This window comes from Gloeophyllum trabeum, assembly GCF_000344685.1.
Source record: "Gloeophyllum trabeum ATCC 11539 unplaced genomic scaffold GLOTRscaffold_00001, whole genome shotgun sequence".
In the NCBI taxonomy this organism is placed as follows: Eukaryota; Fungi; Basidiomycota; class Agaricomycetes; order Gloeophyllales; family Gloeophyllaceae; genus Gloeophyllum; species Gloeophyllum trabeum.
This window is the reverse complement of record NW_006920410.1, coordinates 1795989-1813237: the sequence shown is the minus strand read 5'-3', so window position 1 is coordinate 1813237 and position 17249 is coordinate 1795989. Positions and strand designations below refer to the sequence as shown.

General features: G+C 55.1%; 6 protein-coding genes across 6 annotated transcripts; 2 read left to right on the top strand and 4 right to left on the bottom strand.

Moving 5' to 3' along the window:
* Positions 1 to 1475: 1475 nt before the first annotated feature.
* Positions 1476 to 5003, top strand: GLOTRDRAFT_135189 (uncharacterized protein; the record flags this gene model as incomplete). The annotated part of the gene is made up of 14 exons (XM_007862721.1): positions 1476 to 1505; positions 1573 to 1632; positions 1688 to 2041; positions 2106 to 2114; positions 2164 to 2256; positions 2320 to 2466; positions 2526 to 2839; positions 2895 to 3375; positions 3433 to 4063; positions 4113 to 4292; positions 4345 to 4351; positions 4403 to 4543; positions 4601 to 4660; positions 4712 to 5003. The coding sequence occupies 14 exons, from the start codon at positions 1476 to 1478 to the stop codon at positions 5001 to 5003; spliced, it is 2799 nt and encodes a 932-aa protein (XP_007860912.1).
* On the bottom strand, positions 3217 to 8152 carry GLOTRDRAFT_52752 (beta-glucan synthesis-associated). Its single transcript, XM_007862172.1, has 18 exons — positions 7864 to 8152; positions 7731 to 7808; positions 7344 to 7537; positions 7196 to 7286; positions 6943 to 7134; positions 6619 to 6882; positions 6322 to 6558; positions 6221 to 6271; positions 5960 to 6166; positions 5794 to 5904; positions 5561 to 5740; positions 4712 to 5505; positions 4601 to 4660; positions 4403 to 4543; positions 4345 to 4351; positions 4113 to 4292; positions 3433 to 4063; positions 3217 to 3375 (listed from the first exon to the last, which is right to left on the bottom strand). Exons 1-12 carry the CDS (start codon positions 8134 to 8136, stop codon positions 5422 to 5424), a joined length of 1962 nt encoding a protein of 653 aa, XP_007860363.1. The 5' UTR covers positions 8137 to 8152; the 3' UTR covers positions 3217 to 3375; positions 3433 to 4063; positions 4113 to 4292; positions 4345 to 4351; positions 4403 to 4543; positions 4601 to 4660; positions 4712 to 5421.
* A 331-nt stretch (positions 8153 to 8483) lies between these two features.
* On the bottom strand, positions 8484 to 9922 carry GLOTRDRAFT_135187 (uncharacterized protein; the record flags this gene model as incomplete). Its single annotated transcript, XM_007862720.1, has 3 exons — positions 9634 to 9922; positions 9447 to 9578; positions 8484 to 9397 (listed from the first exon to the last, which is right to left on the bottom strand). The coding sequence occupies exons 1-3, from the start codon at positions 9905 to 9907 to the stop codon at positions 8484 to 8486; spliced, it is 1320 nt and encodes a 439-aa protein (XP_007860911.1). The 5' UTR covers positions 9908 to 9922.
* Positions 9923 to 10100: 178 nt separating this feature from the next.
* On the top strand, positions 10101 to 12136 carry GLOTRDRAFT_68209 (uncharacterized protein; the record flags this gene model as incomplete). The annotated part of the gene is made up of 6 exons (XM_007862719.1): positions 10101 to 10302; positions 10358 to 10476; positions 10526 to 10832; positions 10886 to 11055; positions 11116 to 11271; positions 11323 to 12136. 6 exons carry the CDS (start codon positions 10101 to 10103, stop codon positions 12013 to 12015), a joined length of 1647 nt encoding a protein of 548 aa, XP_007860910.1. The 3' UTR covers positions 12016 to 12136.
* Positions 12137 to 12312: 176 nt separating this feature from the next.
* Positions 12313 to 14317, bottom strand: GLOTRDRAFT_135185 (uncharacterized protein). The gene is made up of 3 exons (XM_007862718.1): positions 14191 to 14317; positions 13547 to 13994; positions 12313 to 13488 (listed from the first exon to the last, which is right to left on the bottom strand). Exons 2-3 carry the CDS (start codon positions 13922 to 13924, stop codon positions 12700 to 12702), a joined length of 1167 nt encoding a protein of 388 aa, XP_007860909.1. The 5' UTR covers positions 13925 to 13994; positions 14191 to 14317; the 3' UTR covers positions 12313 to 12699.
* A 63-nt stretch (positions 14318 to 14380) lies between these two features.
* GLOTRDRAFT_52744 (uncharacterized protein) lies at positions 14381 to 17246 on the bottom strand. The gene is made up of 4 exons (XM_007862171.1): positions 16780 to 17246; positions 16333 to 16716; positions 15094 to 16283; positions 14381 to 15039 (listed from the first exon to the last, which is right to left on the bottom strand). Exons 1-4 carry the CDS (start codon positions 17122 to 17124, stop codon positions 14622 to 14624), a joined length of 2337 nt encoding a protein of 778 aa, XP_007860362.1. The 5' UTR covers positions 17125 to 17246; the 3' UTR covers positions 14381 to 14621.
* Positions 17247 to 17249: the final 3 nt, after the last annotated feature.

Below are 17249 nucleotides of genomic sequence, written 5' to 3'. Positions count from 1 at the left end.
GCGGGGGACGACGGGGGCTGATATAATATACATACAGCTTGCAGTGAGGGGCGTACTGCAAATTTACCCCAGATTAGATTAGATCTATGATGTACTGCCGGCATTGGTTTCATCTCAGCCTCGAATCGCTCATTTCGCGCTGCGTCGTATGACGAGCTGCCACCGGTGATCATCTCCGTCGCTCTCTTCAGCGTCCTTTGCCTTTCCCCGGCACATCCTCGGCCGTCTACCGAGCGCTGCCATCCTGATCCAGGCGATTGCCCCCGTCATCCTTCTCTATTACCCAGCCATTCTCCCGGCGATGCGCTCAGAAGCGTCTTTTGCTATTGGGTCGACAGCCACAGTACTGCTATCGAGTCATAAATCCCTCAATCGATCCAGGTCCTATTGAATGGGTCCTTCTCTGAAGGCTGTTCCGCCAAATACACTCATACTCGATCTGTTCGCCGACGACGTCGACGGAAGCTTGGTCCTTCAAGTATCACGAGCCTCAAGTGGTCGTGATATAGAACACTGAGGATCAGCAGTGTCTGCCTAACCCATCTACTGTTCACGTTCAATGACCTCCCGTCCAACGGTTTTCACGAGCAAAGGCTCTCGCCTTGTACTACACCGCAGATCAGCAATATCGATGTGCTCGCTCTTGCCCTCGAACATTTCACTTCATCTGGTGAGCGCTTCACCGATCTCGCCGAGCGTGACGCTCTGCCGCTGCCTGCTGGTCTGCTGTATTCCCCTTCATCGCATCGACACTGCTTCCTGCTCCACCAAGCGCGCAGGCAGTTGTCAGGACTGCCAGTGCCCCTCCCGGCGTCTTATACGAAGCGCCGACCCTGTGATCCCACTGGTCCTTTGTCTACGGAACATCCACATTGGACGAACGTTGCTGTACCGAACCGCCGTCGACGGTGACTCAGGGCTCCGTCGAAGGCACTGGGCTTGAGCGTCTCTTCCGTGACTGACGCCGGACGACCATAAAGTTCATCTGAACCCCGGCCTCCTCAACTGATGGTGCCGTGCTCCCTCCAAATATACCGCGTATACCATTGCATTCCCTTGGCATCGTTTTGACTACCGTATTATCAAAGTGATAGCGTCAAGGCGTCAAGTTTGTGAAATGTAGCTTGATGTACTTTTTAGAGACGCGAGTGCGAAACACCAATAATTTCTTGAATGCTACACGCTTGGGGGTGCGATTACCAGCCATTCTTTCAACGCATTAGTGAACCAGTGAATACCTTGTCCTCACGAGCCTCTTCAAATTTGTGGCACTTGAAGCTGAGAAACATCGGCACCGAGGACCCGCAGAAGCACATCGGTGATGGCCTCCCACGTGCCGCCATTATCTTGCCGGCCCTTGTCCTCTGCAGTCACCTCGTCCGGGCTGCTCGTCTTCGCGTACCCATCGTCACATTCATACACTAGCACAATACACGAGCCCTCACGAACCAGACACGCTTAAGCTACCGTGGACAATGACTGCGCCGCACGCAGCCGCCGCCAAGGTCAGCAGGCGCGAGGCTCACAGAACGACTTCACTAACCCGCGCGATCGCCCGCCATTACCACCCAGTTCTACCAGGAGGACATCGTCCGGCTCGTCGACCAGCCCGACGCGCTCGGCATCGTCCTCGTACGTCACCCCCGCTCTCCCAGGCGCACCCACCTAACCCCCCGCCCCGCGGCAGCGATGCTGGCACGACGCCGAGGACCTCCCCCCGCCGACGCACCACCCCGACCCGCTCATGCGGCCCCTGCAGCGCGGCGAAGTCGGCGTGTCCTTCTTCCCCACCGCCGCCCGCGAGATCCTCCCCGAGGCGCGCTGCGCGCTCGTCGACCGCACGTTCGTGTGCGGCGACCTCGCGAAGCGCCGCGTCGAGGACGTGCGCAGCGCGGTCGTCGTCGACGTGGACGTGCGCTTCCGCCTGCGCCATGTCGTGAGCGGCGAGGAGGTGCGCGGGTGGAGGAGGCTGAGCGAGCTCGAGTGGGAGGTCGATATGGAGGTGGGGGATTATGTCGTTTGTGATAATTGGATTGGGCAGGTGAGCTGGGCCTGGGCGATGTGTTTATATGCGGGGGTGTGCTGACGTGAGGGGATGGGGGTAGATTGCAGAGGTGCGCACGGGCGGTTTCCGCTGTGCGGGCGTGTGCTGATGCCACACAGATGTTCGACGAGGCGACCATCGAGGTGTCGAATCACCAGCTCATCAAGCTGCCCGAGCTACGGTCGGGTCTGACAGTAGGCGACCGAAGCAAGGTAAGCGTATCTCTACATCTCAGCTCGTCATCTCTCTCTCTCAATGGGCGCCCGTGCCACCAGGAGCTCCTGCAGCCGGTTATGGCCGGCATGCAGAACCTCCTGCAATATTTCAGGGGAGGCAGTATGCCCCAGCCAAGTAATGAAGACACCGTCGTGGATCTCAAGCACACCGTCCTGGCCGTTACCTGGCTCGCCGTCAACCAGTCTGTACGTTCCAATTCCCCATAGCACCTCGTCATGTACACCACTCATATCCTACCATCCAGCTCGACCCCGCCGAGATCCAGAACAGCCAGCGGCCCCAGCGCTTCTGGTACGGCGCGGACCTCTCGCGGCTCACGCTCGTGCGCAGCCACATCGACCAGATGGTGCGCGTCGGCGACCGCCTGAACCTGCGCCCCGCGCCGGGCCTCGACCTCCCCGTCACGCGGCACGGCGGCGACCCGCCCGTCGAGGTGCGCGCGTTCGTCGTGTCGGACACGGACACGACCGTCACCGTGCTCTGGCAGGACGGCACGCTCGAAAAGTTCAAGTCGACGGAGCTGATCCCGTACCTGAACGCGGACGAGTACGATTGCTGGTACGTCTTTTCCTTTGTCGGGTTATGCCGGAGCTGGATGCGACGCATGCGCCAGGCCCGGCGACGCGGTGTTCCACAAGACGGAGGACGGCACGCGCGCGGCGATCGTGCAGCGCGTGAACCCGGCCGAGCGCACGGCGGTCGTGCGCTACTTTGACGCGCCGCCCGCGGACGCGCGGGAGGAGCTCGTGTCCGTGCTCGAGCTCGACACGCGCGGGAGCAACGACTGGTCCGCGACGATCCCGACGCCGCCGGACGGGCTCGGCGTGCACCGCGGGGACATCGTCTTCATCCACCGCGCGGGCACGACGAACGGCATACCGAAGCCGCGCGTGCCGCGCATCGGCGAGCTCGAGTCGTGGGTGCGCGATATGCCCGTGGATAGCAGGGGCCTCGTGGATGGGTGGAGGAGGGAGATGGCGGTGATCGGCGCGGATATTGCGCAGAAGCGCGGGACGCATGGGTATGAGGAGGGGAGTGTGCGGCGGCCCAGCAAGGACGACAGCTCTTTGAACTGGTTCGGTGAGGTGTCTGATGTGAGGATCTCTTTCGTATGCTGTATGGAGGTTGCAGAGAGTTGACGACGGCTTCAGTTGCTCCTGGACGGAACCGTAAAGGTTCTACTACCCGACGAGTCCGAGGTCATCCTGCCGCTCGACCGCCTGACGCGCTTGTACGATGGGTTGGAACAGCTCGAAGACATGATGGCCGACGAGGCGTCCGAGTTTGGGGAGGGAAGCGAGGGCGAGACCGACGAATACTGGGCGCAGGACGAGAACGGCGTCTGGCGGCCTGCGCATGACATCGATGATAAAGACGAGTGGGAGGAAGCGGATGAGGATGAAGACGAGCCGGAGGATGCTATGGACGTGGATGGGTCTGACTATGAGGAGACAGAGCCTGTCATGGATATCAGCCCGCCTCTGATGGACTACACTACAGAGTCGGTGACGCCTCGCCCTTCTGGCGAACAAGCCCTGTCGTCAGAGTCGGCCATGGAAAAGTCTACTGCGCCGGACGTGCCTGAAGACATCGCGGCCGACGGTGAAGAGAGCGGCGAACAACCCGCGGAGGAGGACAGAGACGCAAACTGGAAGAAGTTCGAGCTGTTACCGACGACACCGGTGGACCACGCGTTCTATGCCTCCCCTCCTGCACAACCCTCCAGGAATTTCCTCGGTCGTCTAACGAAAGAGTACCGGGTGCTTTCGAGCAGCTTACCTGGTGCGTGAGTTTCGCGGTCTATTCACGTCTTTGCTCATTCTCGTGGCAGACTCGATCATTGTCCGTGCATACGAGGACCGCACGGATTTACTACGATCCTTGATTATTGGGCCGGAGAACACTCCTTACGAGGATGCTCCGTTTGTGATCGACTGGATGCTAGACTCGAATTTCCCAAATACACCGCCTATAGCACACTTCCACAGCTGGACGAACGGCAATGGTAGAGGTGTGTTCCATTCCATCCATCGCAACTGTATCCGTTCTGACGCATCCCCAAGTGAACCCGTAAGTCTTGCTGTTGTCAGAAATTCTGGCGGATATTCAAGGTTGCCACAGCAACCTGTATGAAGAGGGCAAAGTATGCTTGTCTATCCTTGGCACTTGGGCTGGTGACAAGAACGAAGTATGGAATCCTGCCCGATCGTCGCTCTTGCAAGTCTTGGTGTCAATACAGGCCCTGGTGCTTGTCAAAGAACCGTGCGTACGCCCCGCCCTCATTGCATCATTAATATCACTGATTGTCTCGCTGTTCAGCTGGTTTTGCGAACCTGCATACGAGAAGTTACGAGGCACTGAGGAGGGCATGGTCAACAGGTGCGGTAGTGAATTATGCGTCACCTTCCCTCAACTGAACATTTGTCATAGCCGATTATACAGCGAGAAAGCATATGTGCTATCTCGAGGTTTCGTGCGACGTGCTCTAGAGATCCTTCCTGGATCAATAGAGTCGGAGATACGCTGGATGTATTATACGAATGGCAAGCTGGAGAAGGTCCTCCGGGATGCCAACGCCCTCATCGAGAAGAGCAAGACGAAGTTAGAGGATAGTTCGCAAGATCTAGCAGTGCCCCGGTTAACATCTGGTGGTATCATCACTTTGGAGCGGACATTGACTAAATTAAAGGCTCTATTGGATTCACATCACGCTTCACTGTAGCTATAGGTGGTCGTTCATCTGTCATGTTTGACATTTTTATTTGTATTGCACTTTTAGGACATATTCCGATGGGTTATCGGTATCAATATACAAACTCTAGAATTCTAAAGGCTTGTCAGCTATTGCATCCCAGTGCCTGCTGTTCCACAAAGAGAAGTGCGACAACAGCCAAGTTGGCTTGGAAGCGAGCAAAGGCGTCGCCAAATAAACCCCAAGATGATCATGCAAGTTTGTGATTAAACGTAGCGTATCCGAAGGGAGGCACGAATGGAGAAACTCAAGGCAAGTGAAAGGATATCACGGGACATTTGAAATATGCGCGTGTGCATCTGTACAAGGTGAGAGGTATGGCAGCAACTGTGGACGAAAAGCGGATGCAAGGAGAGACAAAAGCAGGGCAACAGCCTCACAAAGCAGCTTAGCATTGTCCTAAGAAGCTGCTCTTGGGGAAAGGCTGCTTGAAGTCGTCCCGCCAGGTTGTCAGATTGGCGTCCGTGTAAGCCTAGCGGCGATTGTCAGCAGTGGAATGATGATTTAAACCATGTGGCTCCACGTACCCGAAGATATTGATTGATGTAGGCTTGCGTCGGGAAGTCCTCAGGATCACATCCGATGTTAATCGCGTTCTTGGGTTGGTACACCCGGATATAATCAATGGACATGGTAGTGGGGAACGTCAAGTGGTCCAAGTCGACGTCACCGAAGTTTGTCGACATACCCAAGTTGGCGATGATGTACTAAGAGGAAGGTTAACAGACTGATGGAATACTCGAGGAGAACTGGACTTTACCAGAGGCTCTTGGGGAACGGGTCTGGCGGAGATCTCCACCCTGCTGTCCGCAGCCATACCTGCACCATTCAATTGCCATGCGAGCTTATCCGCTGCGATCCATGCAATGTACTATGGAACGTTGATCAGTGAACAGTCAGAGCAGGTGCCAATTCATGATACTCACGGAATTATCGAAACCAGGCTTATACTCGAATCCATATACGGAGAAGCATCCCGTTCCCAACTCGTAACAATCCTGCTCAGTCTTGGTTACACCCGAGGAAGCCTGTTGGTAGACACCTCCGGTATACGAGTTTAACTCCGTGGCAGTCGGGTCCGGAATAATCAGATTGTCACTGGTGTTGAACCATTCATACTGGGCATTGAACGGCTGCAAAAACACCTGGATCAGCTTTTGACACTTATCTGGCAGAGCAGCACTTACACCCCACTGCGCCGACTGGGAGACGAAACCCTGCTTCGGGTCACCACTGATCTATATGATAGTTTGAGCCAAAGTATAATGGATAATGAAGATTAGCATACCTGAGCCTCGAAGATATCGATTTCAGGTGCTGCCCGACCAACGTACGTCCCATCAGAATGCACGGGCCCGGGATGCGATTCGCCAGGGCAAGTACACCTGGACAGACGCTGACCAGGAAGGTAAGAAAGGACGCCATCGTAGCTCTTATCGCCTCCAACGGTAGCCGCAATGGGAAGACCGTTATGCGTCTGATTGGGGGCGGTACCGACATCACAAGCATCATAGGTGTACGGCCACTAAATACCTGTCGTGAACAAACCGGGTTCCTCTGCGAACTCAAACGCAAGATCACGCACCATTCCTTCCAGACTCGCGCCAAAACCAGCGCGGCCAAGGTTACCCATGGTCCAAACAGCAGGCCACAAACCAACAATGTTGTTGATGCCAGGCAAAGTGACGGCAGTCACGATCATGCCCCCCGTAAAGCAGAACTTGTTCCAGGTGGACATCATGCCGCCGCGGTAGTCCAGACCGTGGGTCTCCGTCTTCGAGAGCGTGATCTTCAACGCTCCACCCTTTGTCGTAATCGCATCCGGAGAGTACCATTCCATGTTGTTCGTCTAAAAGGCATAGAACGTGTCAGTAGAAAGACTGTTTCCATTAGTGTCCACAAGACTCACCTGCCAGTAATGCAGATCGACAGCTTCCCAGTATGGGTCGTCACCAGGGTAGAAAGTCCGGCCATCCACATTGAACTCATCACTGAACACGAGCTGCATCTCCTGCGTCGGATCTGCGTACGATGGGTGGGTATATGCCTCCTGTGGGGTGTCGAGGTCGATAAGCCCCCAGTTTCCAGCCATACTCGGAACCTGCAAGACAAGCAATCTTTGAATACGAACAATCGAAATCACTACAACTCCACCAGCGCACCTGCCCGGACGCATTAATCCCACCAAGGTTGAAACCACCGAAGGTCTTTAGTGAATGCTTGGTGAAATAGGTTATCAGAGGGTATCCGGCACTATGGACGGATGTCAATCAGTGACATGTTGGCACGGTCACATGCGAGGAAACGCACAATAAGGTAACAAGCGATATGCACAGAATCGCTAAGCATCCCAAGTTCGTGAAACCTCTTGAAGTGAAGATGGTGCCGCCCTGATCATTCTTGCGGTCCCTTCGGGGATCGGGATTATGGAGAAAGTCGTCGGGTTCAGGGTGATTGGGGGAGAGGTCGGCGCCCCAGGAAGAGGGGTCAGGGGAGAGAGAAAACTATAGTAGAGTAGGGTCAGTGACTTGCATCCTTCGAGTGAGTCCCTTGGACAAAAAGGATGCCCAATCCCGCCCTAGCAACATGGCTACAGGAACGCTCGCGCAATACCGGCAGCATACGCCTAGGGCAGCATCTCCAGCAGAGACGCTAGCTAAACTGGCGGGATGGCTCAGTTGGGACGGGCCAACTCACCTTGTCAGAAATCGAAGGAGCCAAGGAGGATGTCTTGGACATCCCACCTCCAATGCCCGTGTACGGTGACGATTCATTCTGCGAGTAAGTCGACTCAGCGCTCCCGCCTGCCTGACAAGACAACGCGACACACCAGAGAGCCATTGCTGGCCATGCTGCGCAAGGTCGGGCCCTTCGCGAACGTGGCCTGCACGCCCTGGCCCGAGCCTCTCGTCGCCGAGGGTGGTAGGAGGTTGGTGGTTGAAGGAGAAGGAGAATTGGCAGCGTAGTAGTGCCTATCGGCCTGGGACGACATGGTGAAGTCGGAGGACGAAGAGGCGGCGGAAGAGTAGTGTACAGGCGCAGAGCCTTGGTTGGAGTAAGGACCGGAAGTGAAAGCGTAAGGAGCGGACTTGGTGCTGGCCATTCTCTTTTGCACTGACAACCGAAACGTAACCGTTGCCCTCTCAAGCAGGGGCGCGCTTATGTAAGCCTCTTGTGCCCCTTTTGGCCTGGTGGCGGTGGTTCCCCTCTCTTTACTGCGCTTGGCAAAGCTTTTCTACGCCAATCTGCAATCTATGACCGCAGCGGCTTATACATAGGCTTTTGAAAAAATATACGATTGGCGAGTACGACTGGCGAGCACGCAGTCGCTGTGTATACACGCAGGAAATACTCCAAAGAGGGCTTGAAAAGGGGTGACAGCGCCAGGGACATGCACGCACTCACCGTAAGCGCCTTGGCCCTGACCCCAGACGTCGACCGGGGATTGCATCATGCTGCATGGCCAACGGCGGTGGCGGGAGATGCATCCGCCACTGTCTGCACGTCCGACATAGGCACATCATTGCCGTCAGTCGCAGTAGCAGTCGCAGCCGCCGCACCCGAGCCCTCCGCAGTGTCCTTCTCATCCAGCCCAGCGCCCTCCAGCAGCGCAAGTATACCACCTACCGAACCTACAGCGCCTGGCCGGCCGAGCTCTTGAACGGCTTTTTCGACCCTTGTCAGACCTGTCCGATCACCGCCTTCACCGCCGACTTCCAGCCCCTCCTCGGCGGCCATTTGATCGATCTTCTTCAGTCGCGCAAGAATAGCAGTGTTTGCTCGCTGGATTGCCATTTGACCTCGTGTTGAATCGTAATTCGGCATACCATGAGGATTATCTACCCGAGGGACCAGCGTATCCATTAGGTAGTACTTGTAGGACCGATAGTTGTTCAACGAAGCAGTAGGTTGGCCCGTGATCAACACATGCGTTGTGGGTTGCTGTGTGGCCTCAGGATCCTGGCTCTGCTGTCCAGGAGGCGGCCAAGCACTCTTGTCCAGCCATCTGTCCAGAGCAAGTAGGGCGTCCTTGGATTTCCGCATACGCTCCCTCTTCGATGGTCGGCCTTTCTTCTTCGGAAGGGGCGCTTCTGGTACCGGAGTAGACGGGCCCGATCTTCCTCCTGTCTCAGCGCTCGCTGCCCGAGAGACGTGCTCGTAACTTGCGGCAGGTATGTCGTCGTGAATGAAGATCTCGCGGGGCAAGGTGCAAGGATTGTGAGGGTTAAGATTGGACGAGGGGAGTATGTGGAAGACCTTGGCGTCGAGCAGCGTCGAGAGTACATACGTAACGTGAGGCCCAAGGGTGGCAAGATGTGGTTCAGATAGCGAAGCGGGTAACGCTGTAAGAGTCTCATAGACATCTTGGGACGATCATCAGGATGTACACTCGAGTAATCACGAACAGCGTACCACTCGCAATGGGGATATGCTCGATGGGGTGTAGAGACGGAGTAGATGTGGTCGGCTGCGTGAAATAAAATGTGTAGAGGCAAAACAGCGCCGTGACTCTGTTAAGTACAGGCTGTGCCTCGGACATATGCTCTAGGATAAACAGCGTCATTGACTTTGCATTTGACCGGCGAAGTAGTAGACAAACCAAGGAAAAGCCTCGCAGTAACTTGGAGAAACGTATCACGCGTTCGAACATCGAACACTTTGAAGTGAAGCCACGTCCATCCCTGAGAGTTCCATATCTCCTTAAAAAGCGCAAAGGGTTGCGTCGGCCGCGTCTGAAGGTACTGTTCTATGAACAGCCGGATGAGATGCAGGATATCTTCCCGCAGAGGGTTAACGTATAGAGACGATGTAAAAAACGACGGCTGTAGGATTATGGTTCCCCTGCTGACGGAAGGCGACGGAGCGAGGGACATGGTCGTGGATGAGCTGAACTCGGAAGTGTGGCAAGAGTCCACAAATTTGCTATTTTTAGACTGCGATCAAGTCGACGCGTCGGAGGCGCGCTTGTTGGTTCCACACCTATAGGTCCTTGCCCACTGCTCAGCGGTCAGTGCCCAGTGCTCATCGCCTACCGCGGCGTACCCGACGCGTCTCCATCAAGACGCAATGGCTCCTCTATTACGGCGACCGACGAGCGTGACATGCTTCTTCTGCAATTCAGCCATAACGCCGCTCCCACAAAACCCGCGGAATTTCCGCTGCCCGCACTGCACATGCTGGAACCGATATGATGCGCACGGCGAGATCATGTCAGATGAGCCCGCCATGCATGACGAGACGTTGAACAAGAAGTCATTTTCCAAGAGAGGTACGGCTTCCTGCAATGTCGTATCACTAGACTTAGTTCTCTAACTGTGCCCTAGCTTCTCCGAGTAAGGAGCGCTTCCTCAGTGTTTATACCAAGACACCGTTTTGTCATGCATGCACCACAAACCAGATGCTTCTTACCAACCTCCTGGCCAACTATTTGCCCCCTGCCAGCGTGCGTCCTTCCCATGACCCCACCCTCATGTCCTCACGTCTGCTTGCAGTCTCCCGAGTACGAACATAGACTCCGAATGCTCCCAGAGTACAAGCAATCCCTATACGCGCGCTACCCACCTGTCTGCTCAAACTGTGCTCCGGCAGTTGAAGAGGAAATCAAGAATAAGGAAGCCATGGCTCGGACAAGTGCCCTGGGGGGATGGCTGAAAGAGAGTAAGGGGAAAGGAAAGCAGAGACAGACGTCTGCTCTCCCGGACGAAGCAGTGAAGATGAAGAGACAGCTTACCTGGTGGCAGATCAGAGGATGCCTCTGGGTGGTCACCCTGTGCTCCGCGATAGCCGGAAATCTTGTTGGTATGTCCTACGGAAATGTACACTGTGCTCTCTCAGATCATTCTGGATTCTAGGTGCACTCGGGCAGGGCTTTCCCGCAGGCTTAGAGCCTATGAAGCCTGCATTACCTCTGTTAGGACTTCTATCCCTGCTATGGACAGCTTGGGATCCCACATATCGGACTGTGCGCACTGCCGAAAGACAAGGACGTTCCGTTCGTGTTCAGGGCAAGCGTCAATATAATGTAAGGACTTGATCCTCTCATTACAGTATATTCTGCATGCATGTTGACTCCTCTGTTCAGGTCCTGCAAATGACTGCTTATTTATTCCGATTATTGACTTATATAGTGCTTGCGACGTCCTGGTACCGGCCATCTCTAGATTACTTACACTTGCGCGATCCATCTTCCGCGCGAAGCCGAACGTATTTCACGGCCATGCTCATCCTCGAAGTGACGGTAACCATTCGCAAAATGTTCCTTGATTGTCACTAAACATTAGTTTACTAGATATTTGTTTGCTCTTTAGCCGTCCTGCGGCTACATCAGCCAGCTGCCATTCGTCTAATCGACACGCATTCGCATAATCGCTCTCTCACCCCGCAACCGCGCCCTGAATCTCTGCCCTCCCTTCCTCCACACTCAACAGCCCTTGCTCCAGCCCAGCCGCCGGCTGACTCCGACCTCCTCGCCTCCCTTTCACTTTCATCCAAACCCGTTCTACCCCCACCTCAGCCTGCTCAGAATCCGGTCTTCGGCTTGCCTTCCCTTATCAATAATGGTCATAGCGCAAGGCCCTCTACTCCACCACCTCGCGAGCTCGAGGACGAGGACGCAATGGACTGGACTCCAACCGATCCCTCAGGTCCTCGTCCTCCACAGAGGAAGAGGCACGCCAACGATGACGATGGCAGTTGGCTGAGACCCCAGCGCTTCTTCCCGCCCGAACAGCCTACGGGGCTTGAAAGCTTGTTTCCGCGGATACAGCTCATCGATGATTCTTCGCAGTCGATGCGATACAATGGCGGGGGAAGACCCGCCCTACCAGCAAGGTATTGGCGATGGGCCCTTGCGTTGGCTGCTTTGGCAGTTATGGCAGGGGTAGGATACAGAGCGTGGTCTGGCATGCGCATGAGAGAGGGGCCCGTTTATGGCTCACAAGCACGACCGATCCCTGCGCCGTTCGAGATGTCTCTCGACTGATATGTCTGCATTGGTCAGGCTCGCAGTGCCTGCTGTAATGTTGCCGTCTGATATTACGACCGTCTTGATTGGCAGAGCATAAGCAATCCCCTGGGCACTCATCTCGTTGATTGTATCGCCGTAATTGCTCATCACCAACAGCTTCTATGCAATATCTCGAGCTCGGGGCCATAGAGGTGGAAGTGCTAGCATCCACGCCAAGCTTCATGCAGGGCGAAGAGACTGTTACCCACGATGGGGTATAATGCCAATGTGATACTGTGGCATTTAAAATAGTTATAACCACAGCCATAACACTGGAGGACCATGGCAGAGAACCAAGAGGCGGAAGATAATGATACAGTCTAAGTGTAGCACATGTGTAACATATAGTTCATATTAACCGGCAAACGAACTACAGGTAGTAAGGTCACGGGTATATTGCATGGACAATCGACAATCGTCTAAGCACATACACAATGACACCAGGAGAAGGCTGAGATAGTGACAAGCGTCCAGCGTCAGGGGATGTAAATGATAGATACGTAAGAATAAACAAGAAACGAACACTGTCGGTGGTAAAGAACGTAGACCCATCAGGTTCTCCAAGAGCCAACATCAAACCTCCCAACGAGCGAACAAGACGAAAGTGGATGCGCGTCAAATTACTGCGTCGCCATATCGTATAACCTCATCGCGTCCCACTTAATACCTGGGACCGGCACCAGCGCCATTGTAGTCGTAGGCATCCTGATAGCCGCCCTGGTGGTGAATGGGGACACCGTAGTCGTAATTACCCCTGGTCAGACTAGGACCGCGAGCTAATTCTTGCATGGGGGGCTGAGGGCTGGGGCCACGAGCAAGATCGGCATATCCGCCGCCAGGCACGACGGCCGTGAAGTCGTGGTCAGGGATGGGCTGGAGACTGCTGCCGTGACCATGGTCGGAGGTAGCTCCGTACCCTCCGCCCATTCCACGGCCGGCCATGTTACTTTCGTCACCATGACCGCCGGACTGGAAGGAGCCATGCGAGGCGTTTGACATGGCGCGATGATGACCCGGAAGACCGTTCTCGGTGGTCTCAGTGGGCTGCCAGTCGATGGGCTGCATACGATCCTCGAACTCAGCGGAGGGCCTGAACTTCCACTTGCGGATGACCGTCCAAATGATGGCAGTCCCACCGATGCAAGCTGCAATGACAGCAAGGACAGTGATTGTCGTCTTTGTTACCTTGGACGCGCTGCCGGAAGGGGTAGTAGTCCCAGAATCGGTAGCGGATGCGGCGGCGACTACGGTACTGGTGCGGGTTCCCTTATTAACGGGGGTATTCATAGTGGTACCCGCGGGAGCGGAGGTTGTGAAAGCGATTGTATCGGCTGCCGTAGTCGTGGCCGAAGTTTGGGTAGAAGACGATGAAGTCGTCGACGAGCTGGTGCTCGAGCTAGAGCTGCTCAAGGAAGTGCTGGAGCTGCTGCTCAAGGTGCTGCTGGAGGTCTGCATGAAATACACTAGGTCAACGTCCAGTCATAAACATTTGGGAATTTCAACGCACTAAAGAGCTCGTCGAGACCGAAGTCGAAGTCGAGCTGCTTGTAGACGCGGTAGTCGCGGACGTGGTCGTCTCGGAACTAGTAGTCGTGGCGCGGGAAGTGGTTCCAGTGCCCGTCGTCGTAGCAGTTCCAGCGCCAGCCGTTGTGGTCCCAGTGCCAGTTGCAGTATCCGAAATCTGATCGGGGTTGCTGCCAGCACCTACGACCGGGATGAGCGGGGGCGGAGCACGCTTTTTGAGCATGCGATTGAGGTCTACATGGTCACGACGCTGAGGGACTGGAGCGTAGCCTTTCGCATCTGAAAGAGCGGAGAGGGCGAGAACGAGAGCGACGTAGGTAAAGAGCGTGAGGGTAAGCTTTCGCGGCTTTGTCGAGAACATGATGGTTGGTGGGAAAGACGGTGAGGCGGAGACTGACGGCGGCTGACGGGCCTTAAAGACTGCCTGGGGGCTGCCAGCAACGACAATAGTCAAAATTCGAACGATAACAGAACAACGACCCAAACTGCAGGGACACGAACCGGCCGTGTAAGGAGGGGGGGAAAGATGAACAATATGTTATAGCAGTCGAAAGATGGGTATAACAGGGGTAAACAGAAACCCGCAAACGTGAAGGGTGAAGACCAGGGTACACGAATTGAACTCACAATTTACGAGCCTGCTGCGTCTACCTCTCTGCTGCTTCCTTGCGTGTCGTATGAACAGAGCTGTTCGGCCAAGACGCGGTTTTGTCGTTTTCAGGGAGAGAATGGAACGGCCCTTTCAATGCTGGGACTGCCGCATTTGGCACGTCAGTATGCTCGCTGTCAAGGTAACCATCCCATCACTACCCCATAATGGCTTCATGTCCCCTATCATTCACAGCTATGAACGACCACTGGATGGTATCGACACTGCCTGTTCGTTGTAACGGTCTCCGCATGATATTTGCAGTCCAAGAGAAGTGAAAGAAACGACGACCACACACCAGCTACATACACATGTCACGGTTCATTAGGTGAGACCAAAAGTACTAATGAAAATAGTGGAATACAAAAGGTAAAAGAGTCCTTTACAAGGCTCTGGATATCAGAAGAGTTCAGTTGTGACTCGTAAGGGACCACTGATCTAGAGGGACGCTCGGTGGGGACACAAAGTCACTGGACTGCATCCCGGGCCACTGTGGATTGAACAGGAGCTCCAGAGTGTACGAGCCCGCATCCAAGTTGATCGTCAACACGGTAACGCCAGGGTTTTCCTGATCCGGCTCAGGCGGCGTGGGGTCGGTGTCCAAACGGACGGCTTGCATAGTTGAGAACGAGGCGCCGGAAGGCGGGTTCAGCATCGATATTTGCAAGGTCTCGTCACCGAGCTTGAGCGTGGCCGTCGTACCGTCCGTGGTGACGGTCGCGTTCGTGTGCATCCGCCACTGGATGGAGGCTTGGGCGTTGATCTCATCTTGGATGAGAACCTGCTTCCTGGCATTGAGGGTGCGGACACCACGTTTGAAGGACGTACTACATGGAAGACGTGAGCAGAGCATGCTAATCACTGAAGAGCGACTTCCTTACACATTGAAATACGCGCTGGTTAAATCTGCAGTCCAATAGGCGGTTGAGTCACTAGGAACTTCGTAAACCGTGCTAGACCCCTGCCTCTCGCCCGTGGAACCGTGCTGGACGGTCGGCGCGGCGGTAACGTCTTGGTTCTGAGCACCAACCAGGATAGTATTCTGGCCTTCGGTACGTTTACGGTAGTAGAGCCACCGCTGACTATCTTGCGCATCACTGCTGAAGTAACCCGGGGATCTGTAGTTACCGGAACCTAATTCTCCAGCCCAACGGTGTCCCAGAGCGTCCAACACGAAGTCACCACAGTCCAAGTCGTTGTGCGTCTGATGACCCTGCAATTTGCCGGCCTTCATGGCAACGAACAGAGCATTCTCGTCCGTGAAGCTACTCCTCATCGAGGCCCATTGGTCCAAGGGATCATCGAAGAAGTGATCGAGCTCCATACCATCCCAGAATGCTCCGGCGACCTCAGGGTTGTACCAGAACATGGTCCATGGCTCCGCAGCGTCATGCTGGTCGCGTTGGAACAGCATGTACTCTGGATGGTCGAACTGATCAGCGTAGAAGATGATAGAGTTGGCGGTGCTGGAGTACTTGTTGGGACCATGGTCACCCCAGTCGAACAGCGTGCCGGGGCCGGTCACATACATATGGAACATGCCAGTCATAGAGAAGTTCGCGTTAGTCTTGAGAAGACCGAAGTCGTCGCCAGCAGCGGTGATCAGAGAGGAAGCCATCTCAGCATGAGCTGTAGTGCCGAAGTACCAATAATTCGCGGTCTCCGTCCATGTGCCGTCAGACGTCACACCGTACACGCAATTCTCGTTCGCGTTAGGGATAGTGAGACCCAAGAGCTGCTCAGCGATACCGCTGGTGTCATCACCAAGAATCGCGAGAGCAGCCATAGTAAGACCGTTGTTGCAGACACAGTTCCAGTTCCCTTGGGTGTTGTTCTTCCACCAACCCCAATAATTAGGATCGTTGGTAAGAGCGGTGACGCCAGGATTCAGACCATACTCGATCATGGTGGAAATGATCGAGCTCTTTTGATCAGCCGACCATTGATCATACAGCCAATCATACGCGATACCATAGGCTGCGACCATCTCTGCAGTGTCAAGGAAGTGGGCAGGGTTCCATCGCGTGTCGTTGTCAGGGCCGAACGATTGCGTTCCATTGCCGGCAGCATTCTGAAAAACAATCAGACAATGGGTATTGCTGCGGGACACGACAACCTACCTGGAGCTCAGCCCAAACCCTGTCAACCCATTTTGTGTCGTTCGTCATGCGATAAACGTATGAGAATGCCTTGACACGCTCCTTAACCTGACGAGCATTGTCAAGGATACCACTGTCGCCATCCATGAAATATTGGACAACGGGCTGCGAATAGTAATCCGACGCATTGCCGAAGATGGTAGCATTCCAATTTGCCATATAGACGTCGTTCTTGATCAGGTCAGGGAGGGCTGCCCATTTGTAAGAGGGCGCGATGAGACGCGGGCGATCGGGGCGGACGGAAGTTGGCGCGGGGTTAGATGGCTGGAAGGAGTCGGATGGCCATGCTTTGACGGCATTGGATTGGGGGATGAACGTCGGCGAAGTGAAAGCCGCCGAGTTGGTCTGGCGACCAAAGAATGTATGGGTTAGCAACGGCTTAGCTCGTGTCGAGAGAACGAAACATACAGTTGAAGGATATAAGGGCATCATGTACTGGCTATTGGTGCCAGTGGGGTAGATACCAATGGCGCTCTTGGCAGAGGCGGCTGAGCTGGCGGCAGCCTGTGAGGACACTGCCTCAGCCGCTGAGGTGTGGTGGCGCGAGCCGACTACACCGCCGACTACAGCGGCGATGATAACAACGATAGCAACAGGAACACCAAACTTAATCCAGTTGCTGGCGCCTTTGCGCTGGCGTTGCGAAGTGAGGAAGCCAGTGGACTCTGAATAGTATGGATCACCGGAACCATAGGGAGAATTGTGAGGTTTGAAAGGAGTCTCAGACATCGGGGTGCCTGCAGCAGACTGCATGGTGTCTGCCCGGCCAGAAGAAAGAGAAAAGGTTAAAGAGAGACGACAGTGGGACGAGCAAAGGCGGGCTTATACAGAGACAGGGAGGCGGGAAAGGTTAGGGTGATGTTTTGGTGACGGGCGAA